The sequence below is a fragment of the Dipodomys merriami genome, unplaced genomic scaffold (genome assembly GCF_024711535.1).
Source record: "Dipodomys merriami isolate MVZ:Mamm:240054 unplaced genomic scaffold, mDipMer1.0.p SCAF_7, whole genome shotgun sequence".
Taxonomy (NCBI): domain Eukaryota; kingdom Metazoa; phylum Chordata; class Mammalia; order Rodentia; family Heteromyidae; genus Dipodomys; species Dipodomys merriami.
In genome coordinates, this window is record NW_027206290.1 from 25,927,998 (window position 1) to 25,947,898 (window position 19,901).

The 19,901-nt window shown below is 36.4% G+C and overlaps 1 protein-coding gene across 2 annotated transcripts in view; it reads right to left on the reverse strand.

Moving 5' to 3' along the window:
* Positions 1–545: 545 nt before the first annotated feature.
* Olfm3 (olfactomedin 3) overlaps positions 546–19,901 on the reverse strand; it is a 201,142-nt gene continuing 181,786 nt past the window's right edge. For both annotated transcript variants that reach the window (XM_070007850.1, XM_070007849.1), the window contains exons 5-6: positions 4,463–4,569; positions 546–3,128 (exon numbers count right to left, since the gene is read on the reverse strand). In XM_070007850.1, coding sequence (XP_069863951.1) covers positions 2,451–3,128; positions 4,463–4,569 — 785 coding nt within the window. In that variant the 3' untranslated portion in view covers positions 546–2,450. The remainder of the gene's footprint in view (positions 3,129–4,462; positions 4,570–19,901) is intronic.

Consider the following 19,901-nt stretch of genomic DNA (forward strand, 5'->3'; position numbering starts at 1 on the left):
TTAGGAGAAAACAAAACAAAACCAAAAAAAACAGTGATTGGATTCTTTTTTTAACTCAAGCACAAAACTAAAAATAATTTACTAAGGAAAACATTTTTAAATGGTCAACATGTAATGCAAGACACATCTCTAGTGCCACTAAATCTTTGCTTGCTTTGGCAATGCAAACACTGCCAATGGGAAGAAGTAACAGAACCTTACATGGGAACCACTGAGACTCTTTACAAGCTACACACCTCACACATAAGCCATGGGTATCCACATTTTGAATGTACATATTGCATGACATCTTTTATAAGTAAATGAGGAATGAAATAGATTTTTTTAATCAGAGGCCATCCACTTAAAAGTTTTTTCAGGGGCTGGGAAGGTGGCTCAGTGGTAGAGTGCTTGCCTTGCATGCATGAGGCCCTGGGTTCGATTCCTCAGCACCACATAAGCAGAAAAAGCTGGAAGTGGTATTGTGGCTCAAGTGGTAGAACGCTAGCCTTGAGCTGAAGAGCTGAGGGACAGCTCCCAGGCCCAGAGTTCAGGCCCCACAACCGGACCCCCCCCCCAAAAAAAAAGTTGATTCATTGCTAAACTGATGAGATTTTTTTTCTTTCCTGATACACATGCTATATACAAAGTTCTGGCTGGATGTATGGTGGTCAAATATTGGGATACATGAAATCTTAAGTTTGCCACTTCTTGATAATACAGAAAAACATACATAAACTTCAAAAAAGAGAAGACAATGGAACAAAGGTATCCACAGGGCTTATCAGATCATGCTAATTTTTTGTAGGCAAAAAGAGAAATCTTTATTAAATTGTATTGGTTTCAATACTGGGTTATTACACTATAGGTTAGCTAGTGCTATTAGTCGAGAATGGCTCCTCACTTACGACATTGAAATGACTTACCCTACATATTAGTGCTGCTTTATACAGTGCTTAATCTGCATTATTTGATCCTTACATTTCAAAGAAAACTGTGACACTATGTATATGTGCAACTAAATATTGACAATAATATGTTACATATTATTCACCATTGAATACACTTATCAAATTGTAAGATCAAACCCTCTTAGTTTTCATAAAGCTGCCTTAGAAGAAATCTTTTTATACATGGAAAGTAAGTACATCTGAAAGTCAATGACATGTTACTATATATTGATATATGTTTTGTGAAATCATTAACATAAAGTATTAAAGCTTTCCTTTTAAGGTACATTGTTTCTATGAATACAATAAAGCAGGTAACAAGGAATCACCTTCTCACCTCAGTTTCCAATTCAAAACAAGACAACGTCCAAGTCATTTCCATTTTTCCCTCTATTGCACATTAGTCAATAATTCTCTAGCATAATATAAATCTAGAGGATATTATGGAATTGTCAACTTTAAGAGTTTCCATGGGCTTTTCTATTTTTCCTACAGGAATTACATTATTTCAAGCCATATCTAAAATAGGAAAAAAAGAAATTAAAACATCCATATGTTTAATTGTGAAGAACAAAATCATCTGGTATAAAATAAAGTTGACTGTCAACTCAAATCCAACTGTTATAGTTCAAGCGGTGGCATCTTTTGTAGACATCTCTGGGGGTGGGGTTTGGGGTGGGGAATGCTTTCTGGGAACAGACTAACTTGGTTACCCGAGATCATTTTTTGCCTTCAAAGCAAAGTCCAATAAACTTGGGATAAAATAAAACTCTGTTAAGAATGGGTGGTTTGGTTATCTTCTTTTATATATAATGCTTATGCAAAGGGGTAAGCCAAAAAGAGTCTTCCCGACCACACTTAAAAATTGATTCAAAGAATAACTGAGGATAAATTTCAGTGTTATTTATAAAAAAAATACTTTCACAGAAGTGAAGGAAATACACCTTTGTACAATGATGCTTACCATGGTAGAAATACCTATTGTCAATAAAATGTTAGCACGAGATTTAAAAATGACTATTACAGCACCACATCAGAGAACTATGTTAACAGCAAAGTGATCTACTATTATTTTCCTAGAAATAAATGGGGAAGTGCTTTTTCCTAACCCTAATTCCTACTAAAACATTTCCTGATGTGGAGCAAAAAAGACATTAAAAATGACAGATTAAAAAAAAAGAAGACATTCATGCATTTAAGCAACCATTAGTCTCTGACTGCAATATAAGGCAGAACATTAATCATTTGCACAATTACGACTTTAGCCTCTTAAACTCTTTTATTTTAGTGCTTTTCATGACAAGGACATGATAGGCCTTGTAAATTTAGCCATTGAGATGTGTTTGCCATACATTAACTTAGACAGACTAGGCTGTTTTTTTTTTTTTCAACACCGATTTTACAACAGAAAAATAAATGCATCCTGTTGGAGAAATGATGATAAAAAGTAAACAGAGAGGGTCTTATAAGAGTTGGTCACAAATGATGCCGTTTGGAGAGTTGCAACCCAATCACGTGTGCTTATGTATCATCCTCAGTCTTAATGATGTGGAAAAGAGTGACATTGAAGAGGACTTGGTGACCATTGTTCCAGGCGTAAAGAGCTCGATCTCTGGCATTGTAGTCAAGCATGGATATGTGAAAGTACTGGTTGTGGAAAGGGATGTCTGTGTACTCATACGTGGAGGTTTTGGTGGAGTAGGAGTAATACACCTTGGCTCCGGTCAAGTGGGAGTTGGTGACATAGAGTGTGCCGCAGATCATGAACGATTCCCCCGCGCTTCTCTTGGGATAGCCAGTGCTCCAGCTCTTCATCACCTCTAGGGTATCTTGGTTAAGTTGGCTGATGACAATATTGCCTGCGTTCTGGTTAGTTGCGTAGACGGCCCAGAGCCCAATTTCATCAGCCATTAGGTCAATGTCTGAGAACCCACCCCACGTGTAGGGGTAAACGTTGTGGAAACCAGCATACTCCAAGCTCCGTTGGGCCAGCACCCTCCCCAAGTCAAAGTTGTATTTGATGACGATGTTACTCTGGTATTTGTTAAAATAGAGCGAGCCGTTGTACACAACGTGGTTAGTTCCTGCCCACTTGAAAGGGAGATTGTAAGTCCTGGATTCCGCTCCACTGACGAAGTCTGCCATTGACTTGTACTCACGGACGATTTTATTGTTAGTGTAGCTGTCCATGTACCAGACCTGAGGAGGAGGAGAAGGAAAGCAAAGGGACTTGAAGACATCGTGTACTTCTTCGAGAATTCAAAAAGTAAAGGTAGTGAGAGTCAGGCACGTTAATATCACAAACAGCTTTCAACGCCAAATTACCCTGCTGTTTAACTGCTGCCCAGTAATGTGAAGTTATTGTGGGATTTTGTAAAAAAATAATATTAGCATAGTCTATGTGGAAAAGAAACAACTGAATTTATTGCCTTGAATTCTACCTTCTGTTTCTTTTTGGGTTTTTTTTTTTAGAGTTTTTGGTAATTATTTTTTATTACTGTGTGTATACATATGTCTATATATGTATATATATATTCCAAAGTAAAGCATATCATCTGATTTATGATGGAATAAGATATCAGTGATATCTGAAAATTGTAATTCATTTATTTTTTTTTAAGTGCCGGTTCTGGGGCTTGAACTCAGGGCCTGAGCACTTTCTTCAAGTTTTTGTGCTCAAGGTAAGTGCTCTACCACTTCAATCATAGCTCCACTTCCAGTTTTTTTGGTGTTTAATTGGAGATAAAAATATTAGATTTCCTGCTTTGGCTGGCTTTGAACTGTGATCCTTAGGTCACAGCCTCCTGAGTCACTAGGAGTATTGGAATGAGCCACTGGTGCTGGCTTGAAAATTGTTTTATTCTCTCCTTTACTTTGAAAAATGCCTGGTTGAATTTTACCTGTTCTACTTTATGCATATCACAAAGCCTTCAAGCAACATTTATTCTATGAAGCAGCTACAGATACAACCTTTTAATGAAAGTATTTTACTAATTTAGTAACTAATCTCATTTGGTTGAAATCATTAATTGATACTAATTTGTGTACTAAGTGGAGATATGTTGAATTTCTAATGTATTCGATTAAACTCTGGAGGCATTACCAACATTTGAAAACATCTTCTCTAAGTTTCAATGTTATTTCTTTTAAAAGCAATTTCTAGATCCCCAGGATATATTAATTTATTTAGTCAATTAGTTAGTTCTTGACATTTTCATTATTTTGTGTTATTTTTCCATACTAAAGACCATGATTCATTAAAAATATATAGTAAATTTTATGTGCTTTTCGCTGGCACTTTTCAAACAAATAACAGGTTCACCTCAATAAAAAATAGAATATACAATGAAACATTTTACTAACTGTTGGTTGCTATATACTTTTTGAAATGCTAGTATTATCAAATAGGAGATACATACAAATTGTGTGAAACTTTCAAGTTAGAACTAATATATCGGAAGAGAATGGTCAGGAGAAAAAAAGGTGTAAATAAAACATAATTTTAAGTCTAAGGATTTGTAGAATCAACATACTCTGTTATTTTTTTCAGATGCTAAAGGATCCGTCATCCAAGCACCAAATCGAGTTCCAGAGGTCTTGACTGTAATGGGGCCTGTGATTTTCATCAATTTGCCACATGCTGAAACAAGAGGAAGATAAATATGTTGGATGAACAGAGCAATGATTCCAACACATACACTCATGTCAAGAATAAAGTATGGCATGGAAAGACAGATTAAATCCCTGGATTTATGTCGCACATTCTGTATGGCTGAACTTTTATATTCACACATTTCAGCGTCCTTGGAACCATCACTTGTTTTTTCAATCTGTAGTTCTAAAGTATGTGTGATTTTTAATGGGGAAATGACTGATATAATCTGTAAAGAAATGAATGAGGAAAGTCATCATCATTATACCAATTTAACAGCTGCTTCATCCAAAGTAAAGAAATCAAAATATTAGATAATTGTCCAGGAGCTTCCTTTTTTTTTCCCTTCACCTTGTGACCGTATATAATTTACATATGCCAGAACTCTAAAAGCTTTCAAATTTTCAAATTGTATCAGAATACAAAATATAGAATGAGCAGTTCCTTTGAAAAATATCCTTTATATATATATATAAATATAGCATGTGTGAATGTGTATAATACAATAAAATAACACTTTACCTGAAAAAGGTATATAACAAGACCTGACAATGCAGTAGTTAATATATAAAGACAAAACTTTCAAAATCTCAACACATTATCATTTTTACAACATATTACATGATCATATTTACATTATATGACTACAAAGGCTAGCTCTCTACCACTTGAGCCACAGCCCCACTTCTGGTTTTCTGATGATATATTGGAGATAAAAATCTCATAGACTTTTCTGTCTGGGCTGGCTTGCAACCGTGATCCTCAGATCTCAGCCTCCTGAGTAGCTAGAATTATAGGCATGAGTCACCAGTGCCTGGTTAATAACAATCAATTTTTTTTAAGATGGAAGTAGAGCTATGGCTCATGTGGTTTAGCACTAGCCTTGAGCACAAAAGCTTAGGAACAGCATTCAGGCCATGAAACCAAGCCCCCAGGACTGGAACAAATAAAGACTATGACATTAAGCTGGAAAAGCAAGGAAACAAGCATAAAAAAGAGTAGAATTGTTCTTCAGAGATAGTAAGACCCTCTAGGAAAAGCTGGACATGCTGAAGGCAATTATTGATGTATATAACAGACTTTATTTAGCCTAACTCTCCTTATATATATCCTGTGATTCAGAGTGATATTATAATACTGAATTTAGAGAGGAAGGGACACTGTCTGAGTTCATCATTCAGCTTCAAAGGAACAAAAAAAAGCATCATTGTAGCACTGTAAGCATGTGTGTTTAACTTGTACCATCAGCTTATGAGCTGACTGTAGAACATCTGACAGATCTTTCTTCTGCTTTGTGAACACAGAAAAGACAAAATGTTTCCAATGATAGAATAGAAGACAGATAAAAATTGCATTGTCAAGAAAATAAAATTGTGACAAGAGATGGAAATGTAAAAGTCTGTCGACATATTTTGTTAAAATATGGTAAAAGATTTTTCCTGTATTTGATGACAAAATAATGGAGAAATAATAGGACCTATATTCACAAAATTGATATTGGTCAGACTATGAATTGTCATAAAAATCATGTTGAGAAAAGACAGGAAAGAAAGTAAGGCTGCATAAGGTAGCTAAATCTTTCTCTTGTAGGGCAGGAAGTTAATAAAGAAGATATATAAAATTGGTAAAAACTGTAGAAAAATAACATTATTGGAAATATATATCTAAAATTAAAGGATTAAATGTGGTTAGCTTTGGGAAGCATCTGAAGAAGATGACTCTTGATTTCCATTCCAAGCTTTTTATTTTAGTTGAAGCCTACAATTTTCTATCCATGTGAAGACACTATTTAAGTTATAATTTAAAAGATTAAAATAGCTGCACAAACTTCATAGCTGTTAAATCTAAAAAGTAAAATAAAAATCACTCATATATTGACTGTTGAAAAATATTTTCCAGGCTTTATGTGTCACAGTTCTGTGCAGAGCTACGCAGTAGGTAGAAATGTAAGATGTAAAACACCTGCAGAATAAGGAGTTGTGATTATCCTACATTTATAGTTAATCTTACTTCTTGCATTTATTTGAGTGGAATTGTGTTTTTTAAACTTCCAGCTGTTGAAGTTGACAAAGCAATCTCTTTTTTTAAATTTTCATCCTGAAAAATATAAGAATTCTATGAATTATGACCTTTCTCAGTTAACTACATATAGGTGTTTCCAAACAATCAATCTGAAGGTTTACAAATGACTAGCTTTTGTTTGTGTATTTTCTTTTCAGGTATGAGACTGGGACTTGAACTCAGTACCTGACACTTGCTCATTTACCAACTGAGCCATGCTTCCAACTCCAGAAGGAATAGTTGCATTGAGTTTTGAATTGAGTTATATGTTTCATTAAATTTCACTGATTTTGTCCTATACATATGTCCTAGTAAAAACTCTATTATCTACACGAAGGACATAAGACTGCATTAATCAATTTAGTTTTGCAAACTTTTGTGGACATTTTGTGAACCAGATTTTTAAGTGATAGGTAAAGGGTTTCCAAAATGTGCATGTGAAAGCTTATGAGTTCTCGTTTTACATCCAGTCTCTGGCTAGGGAGGATCTATGAGCATTCAGGAATTTGTGTTTTGCCTTCACTGGTTCTTCCACATACCATCCTCTTTTTATCATGTCCTTCTTTGCCTATTTATCATCTTCTGGAAGTCTCCCATTTTCCCAAAGACACATTAGACAATGCCAGGTTTTCCTCATTGGCTCCCTCCTGTATTATGCAAATGTACTTTAGTTTTCCACTGACTTGTGGACAAAATAATTTTCATAAGTGTCTCCCCCTTGAATAACTTGGTGGGGTTCTCTTTTGGTGAACTGATTTTTTTCTAATAGGGAGCTATTTTGTTGAGAGTAATTGATTCCTACTCCAGTCAGTTCTACCTTTTAAAGAGAATTCTTAGGTGTTTAAAATAAGAATGTCATATTTATTCACTGTTTTAATTTATAAGTCCAGTTGAGATTTTTGACCCCTAAACATTGTTCTACTTTCAGTAACAAGGGGAGTGTGTTTCCCCTGGTGCAAAGAAACTTATGTTTTGGATCGAATATACTAGCAAGCTAGCTAACTATGCCAAGCAAAAACCACATTAAATATAAATTGTTAAAGAGTAAATGGGAGCTACTTTATTTGATACCAGTTAGAACTCAGGGTCTGCACTTGAGGTAGAGAAGGTACTCTACTATTTGAGTCATGGCCCAGACCTTTCTTTATTTAGCTATTTTGCGGACAGTATCTTTTTCTTTCTTTTCTATTGTTATTGGAAAGTTGATGTACAGAGTGGTTAAAGCTACATAAGTCAGCGAATGAGTACACTTCTACTTCTTTTTGGACAATGTCACCCCTTCTCTCACTCTTTTCCAGTTTGGACAGTATCTTGTGATTTTATTTATTTATTTATTTGCTCAAAGTTGGCCTCAGACTGAAATCCTTCTATTGACTCCTCCCATGTAGCTGGGATTACAGGTTTGAATGCTAGAGGAGCTACTTTATATTGAAAGGTTAAGGAAAACCTTTTGGAATCTGAGATTTAATTGACAAGAAGTGAATTGTGGAATAAAAAAAATTAAAGGGTAAGATAACAGGCATTTAGTTTATTTAGAAAATTCATTTAGTGGATTCAGCCATTCTGTAGATCTGATAGGGGAATATAAAAATGTAAAAGTATTTGTGTGGGGGGGTATGTTTCACCCTCCGAATAATGATTCTCTCGTTTATTCTCAAAAGACCTTGAATAGTTTCGTGACTTCTCAATGTCTCATGTGTAAAACTATTAATCAAATCTATCTCACAATGTAATTGCAAGATTAAAGAAGAAACACCTGCTAACTGTGTAGAATACTGTTTGGTACATAGATACTTAAAATATATTCACTAAGTCAATATTCTTGCAATGCAGTTGAAGGTTGGATGAAGGTTGGGGAGATGAATAGTTCATACATGAAGTCTATGAAATCTAAGTGAATATTTGGATTTTATTCTAAGCATGATTGAAAGAAAATGTAGGATTTTAAAAGAGAACAGGAGGAGAGCAATAGAATGCGAACTGCATTTTTGTAGGATGACCACCCCCCCCCAGCTCTTATGTGAATAATTAATTGTGAAGGACAAAGTAAGGGCAGAAAGTCCCATGTAGAGCTTTTCCCATTGGTGCAGATAGGATATGGAGACAGAGATGGAGATGGAAGACACAGTGTAACTGGACTATGTGTTTAAGATAAGTTTGTGTGACCTGCCTGTGGATTGAACATGAGGATGGGTGACAAAAAGCTCAAGTAAAAATCTAATATAGATTAAGTGATACAGGATTCTAGACACACACACACACACACACACACACACACACACACACACACACACACACACACAGTGAGGGTTAGGAGAGGAACACAAAGGCACAATCGCTACATGCCTCTTTATATTTATATAAAATTACATACATATGTATACATACATATGTATATCAAAACAAACACCAAGACATGGAAACAAGAGATCTCTTTAATTTTAATTTTCTGATGATTCTGTCTTCTTTTCTTTACATATGGTATATTGGCATGTATCTCTTCAGGAAGGCAGGGGAGGACCCAGAACTTGAGGGAGAAAGGACGAAAAATGCAGCATTGGAGCTCAATGAACACTGATGAAAGTGAACTATACAACTAGTGGGTGAAGACAAGAGGGAGGGACTGGCAGAGAATGAGGGAACAGAAGATACTGTATGAGAGGAAATGTACTCATTACCTGACTCATATAATTGTAATTTCTTTGTTCATCACCTCCATCATAACCATAAAGAAAATTTAAACAAAACTACAGAATAGCCTTCAGGCTTTTGTGTTCCTCAGTTTGGCATGCTTTAGTGTCAGTTACTCAGATGAAATGACTTCAGAAGGAATGGTTTTAAGAGCCAAAAAAAAATCAAGAATCACATGCAAGCTACTTTAACTTTTTCTTGATTAGTGTACATGTCAGTGGAAATAGTATATATCGAGGGAGCAGATATCTTTTTAAGATAATGATGTTGACACTCCTGACCAGAATGATGGTACTGAAAACCAGGGCTATGTATAGTTTCTGTATCTAGAGCAGAGCTCTGTGATTCACCTTGGTATGGGGCCCAGTAGAAAAGCCCCAAAAGAAGCCATAAATAGGAAAAAAAGATAATAGTGTGCTATTTAGATATCCAAGGGAATAAAGTATTTTGAGAAGAATGTGTTACTGACCTGTGGAGAATCCCACTGGGATGGCTAGCAAAATACAGTCAGAGAAACATCTGTAGTCTATGGTGGCAAGGTCTCATCGGTGATTGTGTGACTCAGTGATGAGTCAGAATTGGGATAAGAATAAGTTCGGAGAAATGATAAACCAAGGTAGCAGATTCAGCAGATTCACTGAAAAGGTGGGCAAGGAGGTGGAGATGGGGAGAAAAACAAGGAGTCATGGGAAATTTTTGTTATTATTGTGCTAATGTTATTGTCCTTGTTCAATGCAACTTTGTTTGTCTCTAGGAATTATGTAGTGGAGAGGGGACATCATCAGCTGATGATATGAAAGACAATGATTAAGTAAATGAAGCCCTAGAGTAGATGACAGCTCATCAATTTAGTAGCCAGGAGCAGACAAGTCGCTAGATGTTCTTTGAGACTGCACATGTGCACGTGCTCTTTTCCCCTTCATTTTCCAGGCATACTGTTTTTGTGCAGTTAAAACCCTGAGGCAAGGAGGGAGGAAAATCTAGGTCATACTATTAATCACCATATGTTAAGCATATGATGGAATGGGATTTCATCATCTATGAAATGGAAGTTCTGGAGTCTGATATCTTGCCATTTTCACTAAAGAGAGTCCATCAACAAACTTTTATATGCCGATAAGTAGAATGTAAGTGAAATCTGTGGTTGTCATCAAACAAGAGAATTATCATCTGCTTGATCATGGTCGTGTTCGTTATTGCCCTGTGTTTTTAAAGACAGGCAGAAACATCAGAGAAAGAGATCTCAAGGTTGATGTTTTCCCATAGAAATGTCTTTTTAAATGGTTAGTAATTGTTTTTCTCATCAAATGAAATGAGTAAAATTAAAATTACAGGAATTCATAACATTCCTGGACGCTTTTTCAATTATAGTTTTGTGGGCCCTCATGTCAGGAAAACACAGGTAGCGGCAGATTCTAATGGAGCACAGAAATTATGAAAACAAAATAAACAAGAACAGTCATTTCTGTTTCCCATCTCCCTCGAACTGGCTTTTGTTCAAATGAGTCATTTTATCTTTCTCACTTCACTCTCACTTTCTTAGGAAGACAAAGGGAACCCAACAGGAAAGAATTTTTTTGAATGCCTAGGAAACAAATGTGCCTTTAAAAGTGGAAGGCAAAGAAAGAAATCTAGAGTCTTGCTTCTCTGATCTTTTCCTGCATGCTCTAACACTGCCAGGAGTGAGACACAGGGAAATAAAAGTGTTTATAATACATTGCATATATGCATTTTATGTATTCAGATCATATGGTGAATCTGAATATATTCAAATCATATAAGTTGTAGAAGGAAGAAACTGGTTTATTTCTCTGATGACTTTCATATGTTATTTTTTATGAGCAGCTACAGCCATAATTATTAATCATTAGCTGAGGAAAAAAATATCAGCAGGAACATTTGTTGTTTGGCCAATGAAGCCTAAAATCCATCTGTCCTGTCTTGTGTTTATTCTTTCAATATATGAATGTATATTGTAATCTCCTAGTAGAACAGCTCGATTTAGACCAGAAGGTCATACTTATATAAAGGACATACTCATATATAAGTAAGTTAGATGGAATAGTGACTATGTTTATGGATAGAATTATATTTCTATCTACTTTAGGCCATTGGAGAACTTTGTAAGAAATAGAAATGACTTGATTTTTATTTATTCATTTATTTATTTGTCAGCTGTGGGACTTGAACTCTGGGCCTGGGCACTGTCCCTCAGTTCTTCAGATTAAAGCTATCACTCTACCACTTGAGCCACATTGCCACTTCTGGTTTTCTGGTGGTTTATTGCAGAGAAGAGTCTCAAGAACTTTCCATCCCAGGGTGGCATTGAACCATGATCCTTAGATCTCAGCCTCCTTACTTGCAATTAGGTAAGTATCCATCATACATTTAATATACAGAAAGCCCTGTTGATATTAACTTTGGTCTGCATTTCTAGTCTCACCAATGACATGGCTGACAGAAAGTAGTGAGAAGAAAAATCAACAGAGCATGAGACTCTGTTTGAATAGGAATTTGGTAAATAAAAATCAAGAATAATACAAATATATCTCCATAGTTCATATGATCCAAAATTAACACCATTTTATCATCTTACTTATTTAAAAAGGCACCTGTTATTCTTTTTATGTTTTCTGAACTAAAACTTACATTATGAATATGCCTTTAAAGAGAAGTGTATTTAGTACTATACTAAGTGGAAAATGTGTTATGGAATCTCAAATACTTTGGAGATTCATCCTTGCCTCTGGAAATGTAGGTATCATGCTTTTAAACAGTTGATAATCTAGTTGTTTTCTAAGTGTATATAAGACATAAGGAGGAAGATTTATGATTAAAAACAATGTATGGCAACATTTACCAGCTAGTGAAAAAATGTAGTCCAAATGGGATTTAAGTATTCTCAAAGAATTAATCAAGTACAAGGACACTGGGAAATTGCCCTGTGATGACACAGCTTTTGATATAGGAGTATGCAGGACTGTCTTTATAAAATGGTGCTCAATGAGGTATTTGAAATTCTCTCTATTTAATCTGAGAAAGTTGCCATAAATTTTTCCTATTACGATTCTGAGTTAACTCTCACTCCTTCACCTCAGGCACGCACAGTTTGACTTTTCTGTTAGTTCTCACCTTTGCTGAGACTTGCAGTGTTTCTTGCTTTAAAGTTTGACAAATTATCAGGTGTTTTGGAAAGAAATTCTGAAATTGCCATTGAAGAAAGAACACAGGAAAATGAAAACAAAGATGAAAAGGATGGTATGCTTTTGTCACCATTTTTTTTCTCCCAAAGCTTCCTGGATTTGTCAGAATACAGATACATGTTTTATATTCAATTCACATTGACTTCTTAACATTCTTTATTTGAAAAAAAAATGAGTTTCGTTCTTCAACCCAAAAATAGACAGAAAAAAAATGCCTTTCAAGGAAGTTACAACATGTCTGTAAGGATGTAACCATTTTAAAGTTCCAAATGGGTGCTTTGTATAAAACAGACTTATGACTAAACAAGGACTTGAACTATCCTGAAGACAACCTGGAAAAGCTCTTTGGAAGAATTAGTGCCAGTGTGAATAATGTACAAGTGCAAGCATTTAGAAAGGTAGGGTGTGGAGGCAAAGAGTTCCACAAAAGAGAAGAACTATTTCAATGTCCAGAAAGGTGAAGGCAGGCTTGATAGATAGAGGAACCGGCAGATGGAATGGCTAATGGTTAGGGTGCAAAGAGAACTTGAGAGAAGAGAGCTGGAAAACCCAATTCATTAAGAGGAGACATGTAGACATGTCTGGAATCAGTTTAGATAAACCACTTAAATACAAGTGTGACATTTTGGAGAAATAGTGCACTAATTACTTAGAATGACAGAGAGAGAATTCCCTTCAGCAAACACACATAGGTGAGGAGACCACAGAAGTCATGCTCTTGAAAACAACGAACGATGCCTTACAGAAGAATGCAAAAGAAGATGGTCATAAGAAATGGATGAGAACACACAGAAAAGAAGTGGTGAATTCATGGAGAGCAGAAGTTCAAAGGTTAATCACACATAACAGACTGTGGCTTGCTTCCTCCCCTCCCCCAAACTATTGAATGGATGGTGGTGGTGCTATTCCCTACATTAGAACTTAGTCATCTTTCTTTGTTTTACATGTGTAAAGAAGATCTCTGAAGCTGGGCACCAGTGGCTCATGCCTGGTATCCTAGCTACTCAGGAGGCTGAGATCTGAGGATTGTGGTTCAAAGCTAGCATAGGTAGGTAAGTCAGGGAGACTCTTATCTCCAATAAACCACCAGACAACTGGAAGTAGTGTTGTGGCTCAAGTGATAGAGCGCTAGCCTCTTGAACTGAGGATCTGAGGGACAGCGCCCAGGCCTGGAGTTCAAATCCCATAACCACAAAAAAAAAAGTTCTCTGGGAATTCAGAAAAAACGTTAAGTTCAAAGTTATTGCCTCCAAAGTATATCTTTGGCAGCTAATTGAATTCTTGGAGAATGTTTCCTTAAATTGCCAATTGTAATGCACAGTACTTGCATTTACATTCATTTTTTAAATGAATGCAAAATAGCTGCTATGGACCTGTCAAGCAGTATACCTGAGTGTTGCTGTGGATATCTACTCATGTGTGCACTGTAATGTACAACTAAGAGCTTCTTCACAACAGAGACAAACCTTCCTATTTATCTGTGCATCAGCAAATATCTCACAAACTGCAAGTGCACACTAGTGCGTTGGAAGTGTTTGCTGAATGTGTAGAAAGATGATCAGCTTCCTTAGGTGTTGATTTTGAAGAACTAATTTGGCAAAGTAAGAACAGGAACCTAAGTCTCATCACTGTGACCCTCAGTTTCTCATGCTTTCAGATGGCTCTTTAAACACCACGACTCTAGCCATTGTGTTAGTAGAAAGATGGCTCCAATTCATTCACTAGATGGCACCAAACCATTGCCCTAAAATACAACTGAGGAGAGGGAGTGGGTGGAGAGGGGTGGGTGGGAGGAGAGGACTGGAAAGCTGGTTATAATCTGCATAAAATGTCCATTGGTGATCTCAGGGGATGTGTAAGGGGTTTAACCATGTTTTATTTTCAGGCTAATTTTTACATGCATATAATTATTTTCTCCATGTCTAGGAATGTGATATGATTTAATTAAGCACAGGGGACTAGTCTATTCAGCCTCTCACAGGAGAAAATTAAGCATTTAGGGAAGAATATAACATTATCCCATTCAGACCACTAGGGTGCGATGCTATGGAAACATTTTTTCTGAGTTCTCTTTTCTCCAAAACTTTAATTCACTGTGAGAAACAAACTAAAAGAAGCCCTGGTGCTTTTCATGACTTGTAGTTCCCTCAGGTCCTTATTTACTGTTTGGTAGAGACCTTGAAAGCAGTGAAGCTGGTTTGTTTTGTAGCATGTTAAAATGCAGGTGATATACCCTGTGACATTTTACTTAAAAGCAAACCCACTGGGGGGAGTAAGGAGGGGGACAAAGGTAAATGCATTCATCATTGTTGCGATTTATTCTCTCTCTCCAGTCCATTTCTGCTTTCTGTTAATTGGTTGTGCCTTTGTGAAGAGGAAGATGTGATGTACTATGTGATATATGAGCTGCTGGCTCTTGTTATAAGACCCAAGCCATAATGGCCCTCTCTCTATTTCTGTCTCTGTCTCTGTCTTTGTGTCTATCTCTATCTATATATCATCTATCTATCTGTCTGTCTGTCAGTCTGTTGCTACTCCTTGTGTTCATAGCCTTAAAGTTGGATAAATGGATATTTTTTCTCCCAACACCAGATATATTTTAATCAAACTATAACCTAGGGCCACTTTCAAAATTATATTTGATTTCTTCAACTTCTTTTTCTCATATAGATGTATTAATCTATGTCTATTGTGTATTTATATGTATATATTTATGTATATGTATCATATGTATATATTTATTGTGCATATATGTCTATCATCTATTACCATCCTCTGTTATCTCTCTATCTATAATTAGATACCTTCTTTTAATTAGTAATTCTTTTTAATGGAAAAATATAGAGATTTATTTCTTCACAAAATGTTTTTTACATTGTAATTAGTAGGTATAATCCGGTCAATTGATAAATATCCTCTCTGCTTTGAGATGCTCAGTAAGCAATTTGTTGATATAAATAAGAACCAAACTATAGTTTTTGAGACAAAACCCAAGAGAGTTATAGACTCATTGCTTGTGGCATTGGTCTCTGCACTGATTAAGGAGGGCAGTTTTGCTGATAACTTGAACAAGTTTAAGAAGTGTAAGAACTGTAGTTAGCTTCCCTCCTCCCCAACCTCCACATATTCACTAGTTCCTTATCTTCAGATTAAACCCACCAGGAATCCCAAACATCTGAAAGAATTTTCATCCATACTGAACAGGCACAGACTATTTATCTAGAACCAAACAACATAGTATAATAACTCGGTATGTAACCTTTGTGGTTTGTTAGGTCTTGTATGTGATCTAGAGGTTATTATGTATGGGAAGGTGTGTGTAGGTGATGTGCAGACACTATTCAAGTTGTACAGAGGTGTGAACACCTGCAGATCTGAACATCTGTGAGACTCCTGGAGACAGTTCCTCACAAACACTGAGAAATTAATAATAGTTTCAATATTTTATGGGGACATCTCAACTAACTCAACGAATAGCCATCTCATTAAATAGGAAAGATGAATTCCAATTTGTTCTTAACTGATATTTACATTACATTCACTGCTAGAACATATGTTTTAGAGTAATTAAAATCAGCATATATGAAGCCCGGGGGGTTTCAATGCCCAGTACTACAAGATAAATAAATAAATACATCAACATAAAATAATAAAAGAAAATAAATATTAATCAATGAAGTTTGTCATATTCTTTCAAAACTGGGGTCTAGTCAGGTACCAGTGACTCATGCCTGTAATCCTAGCTTCTCAGGAGACTGAGGTTTGAAGACAGTTTGTGAAGAAAATTCCATGAGATTTTTAATTCTAATTAACCAGAAAATAGCCCAAATTGGAACTATGGCTCTAGTACTAGAGTGCCAGCACAAAGCTAAGGGAGAGTGAAAAGCCTTCAGTTCAAACCCCAGTACTAGTACAAAATCAAACCAAAACAAAATAAAAACAAAAACAACTTCTGATTCATGAGGAAAGGATAAAAATGGCCTAGGATGATAAATACATTCAGGATCAAGTCTTACAGATGCCATTGCAGTAATATCAGTAAGAACCAAAAGGCAGGATTTTTGTCGTCCACCTATTCTCCTTCTTAGTTTCAAATATAATCTTCAGGTGAGTATAGGGAGGGGAATGTGGATTTTGAAAGGAAGCTGTGTGTGATGGAGCAGAGAGGTATGCAGACTTATCCATTCATAACAGAGTTGCTTCTGGCTCAGTAGACTGAGACTACATGGAAGTAAGTTTCATTAATACGTTTTCCCTATTAAGATTGTTCAATATGCTAGGGGTAATTAGCTAGCACTAATACTAACTCTCCTTGTTCCAGCAAACCCATCAATCCTTAGCTGATGTTTTGTTTCTGGGTTTATGATGAGATACTGGGAATGAAAGAGCAAATTGACTCTCAAGATATGGAATGGTTCATCTTTAACATCTTTAACTTTCTTTCACAAAGAAAGTCAAAGCTCCACACAAGCTGTACACAAATCTCCTATAGGACAGGTAACAGATATTTTATGAGATAATAAAATACACATTTTGAGCCTGGCACAGTGGCTCACATCTGGAATTCTAGCTACTCAAGAAGTAGACATGGGGGATAATCACAGTTTAAGATCACCCTGAGTAAAAGTTGGTGGGACCCCCCCCACCTCAACAAATAAGCCAGGTGTAATGCTGTACACCTCTCATCCCAGCTTCCCAGCAGGAAGTGAGCTAGCAACTTAGGCTGGCTTGGGTAAGAATAGCAAGACCCACCTAAAATGTAATAAAAGCCAAAAGGACTGGAAACCTGGCTGCTCAGGTAATAGAGCATCTGTCTAGCATGTATGAAGCTCTGGATTCAAATCATACATCTTCCCCTCCAAAAGCAAGCAGTTGGATACTTCTTTGTAATTCCTGAAGTAATTTGAATGCTATATAATTGCAGTTCAAGATTTTTTTTATCATGTGTGTGTGTGTGTGTGTGTGTGTGTGTGTGTGTGTGTGTGTGTGTGTGTGTGTGTGTGTATGTGTGTGTGTGTGAGTTGTGGGCCCTGAACTCAGGCACTGTCCTTGAGCTTCTTTGTGCTTAAGGCTAGTGCTCTACCACTTGAACCACAGCACCACTTCTGGGTTTTGAGTGATTAATTGGCAATTAGAGCCTCACAGAGCTGTCTTTCAACCATGATTCTCAGTTGTCACCCTCCCGAATAACTAGGATTACAGGCGCGAACCACTTAATTAAAGACATAATCTGGTAATGAGTACTACCTGGGACTTATTTCTCAGTTTTAAAAAATAGGTCATTTTTTTATTTCTGTGCATTTTGTCTTATATGTAAGTTTATCTGATTTGGGAAATGGAAGGGGAAATACAGAAACAGTGGGACAAAGGGTGAACCAATGCAACAATGATACTAACTAGACACTATGATGGAAATGAACTTTACAACTTGGGGGGGGTGGAGAATGGGGGATGGGAGAAAATGAGGGAGAGGGTAACACTGTTCAAAAAGAAATGTACTCGTTACCTTATTTATGTAACTATAACTCCTCTGTGCATCACCTTTACAGTAATTTTTTTAAAAAATAGAATCAAATACAATATGGCTGAAATTCCATAGGTATATAGGCTATTTAGGTTCGATAACTTTTTTTCTCTGCTTAATCTTAATCAACCTATGCTATTTTAGCATAAATATTAAGTGGCTAAGAGGAAGGGTCTTTGGAGTTTTTGAATCGCTATCATACTGTCTCTGCTTCAAAGCTGGTATTCCAAGATGGCCCTAGGATACCTAAGTTTGTTTTGTTTGTTTCTGTACTTGCTGTGCAGGTCATGTACCACTTGTGTACCACTTGAGCCAGAACCCCAGACCTTTTCTATTTTAGTTATTTTCAATGAGGGTCTCCCATTTTTTGCCTCAGCCTGGCCTCAGACTATCATCCTCCTATTTACATCTCTCATAACTTGGATTACAGGTGAGTATCATCACAATAGTCTTGTTTGTTGAGATGAGGTGCTTCAATAATGTTTTGCTAGGGAGGGTTAGGGGAAGAGTGTCCTAGAACTACAGTCTTCATTATTTTCACCTCCTAAGTAACTGGCATTGCAGCATGAGAAATCATAACTGGTTAGTCTCCCTTTATCTTAACAAGCAAAACAGATCATCCTTTGGGGTTTGAAAGAGCTAATATTCTGTGAATAGGTTTAGCAATCATTCCTATGGCTCCCTAAATAATTAATTAATTCAGCAAATATGTTTGAATAACTTCTTTGCCAGTAAGTGTTTTAGGCATTTGGATACAGAACAACTTACAGTAAACAGAATTATTCTGGTCTTCATGGACCACTAGCAGGGCAAAGATATTCAACTGTGCATGAAATTCTGATGACAGATACAAATACTTCATTTTTCGTGAGCGATCAGTGTTTTGGGGGGCATACTGCAGGGATGTAGAAGCCAATAAAGGAATCTGGCAAAACACAACATTGAAACTAAGGCCTGAAGAAAGCAGCATGTACTATGTGTGGTAGGTGAAAGTATGCTGAGAGTGAACGGGTCTTTGGGTGAAGGTACTTCAGGAGAAGGAACCCATGATGGCTCACAATGACCCAGTGAGAAGCAAGCAGAAGGCACAAGGGCCTGGGAAGACTAGAGAAGTAGCAAGGCCCATGCTGGAAGGGCTGGAGAGGAGCAGGGACTAGATAGTTGATGGTTGACCAATTACAGAAGAACATGTGTACATCTTGGCTAATGAGAAATTAGCCTTTGAGTTTAGCTACTATTTTTCTCATTAATTTTTGTTGGATTCTGTTAGAAAATCTATGGCAACTATAGCAGAGTCTCTCATATAATGATACCCATTTTTAAAAACCTCTTCTACCTCCCACCCTGAATTTTTTATTAGCATCAACTAGGTAGACAAAGAAGTTCCCTTTTGACATGTCCAGGTATACACACACAATTCCTTGATCATATTTATCTCCTCCATCACCTGCCCTCCAAATCCCCAAATCAATCTCAACAAGCTTCATTGTCCCATTTTCACGTATGAATATCGTGTATTTTAACTATATTTACCCTCCTTCACCCTTTTCATTTACTCCCATTCCTCCCACTGGTACCCATTCCCAGAACTTATTTTTATCGACATGACATGTAATCTTTCAGGGTATGCTATTTGTGCAAAGGGGTACACTGCGGTATTTCACACACTCATACACAATATTTCAACCCCCACACTCTGAGATTCTGACGATTGAATGCAGGGCTTTGTCATTTGGTTTTTCATTCATCATTCAGAACACATAAGTGACTATACTTTAACACGTTCTTGCAAATGTTCAGATTTTATTAGAAACAAAATTAGAAATATAATTATATAGAAA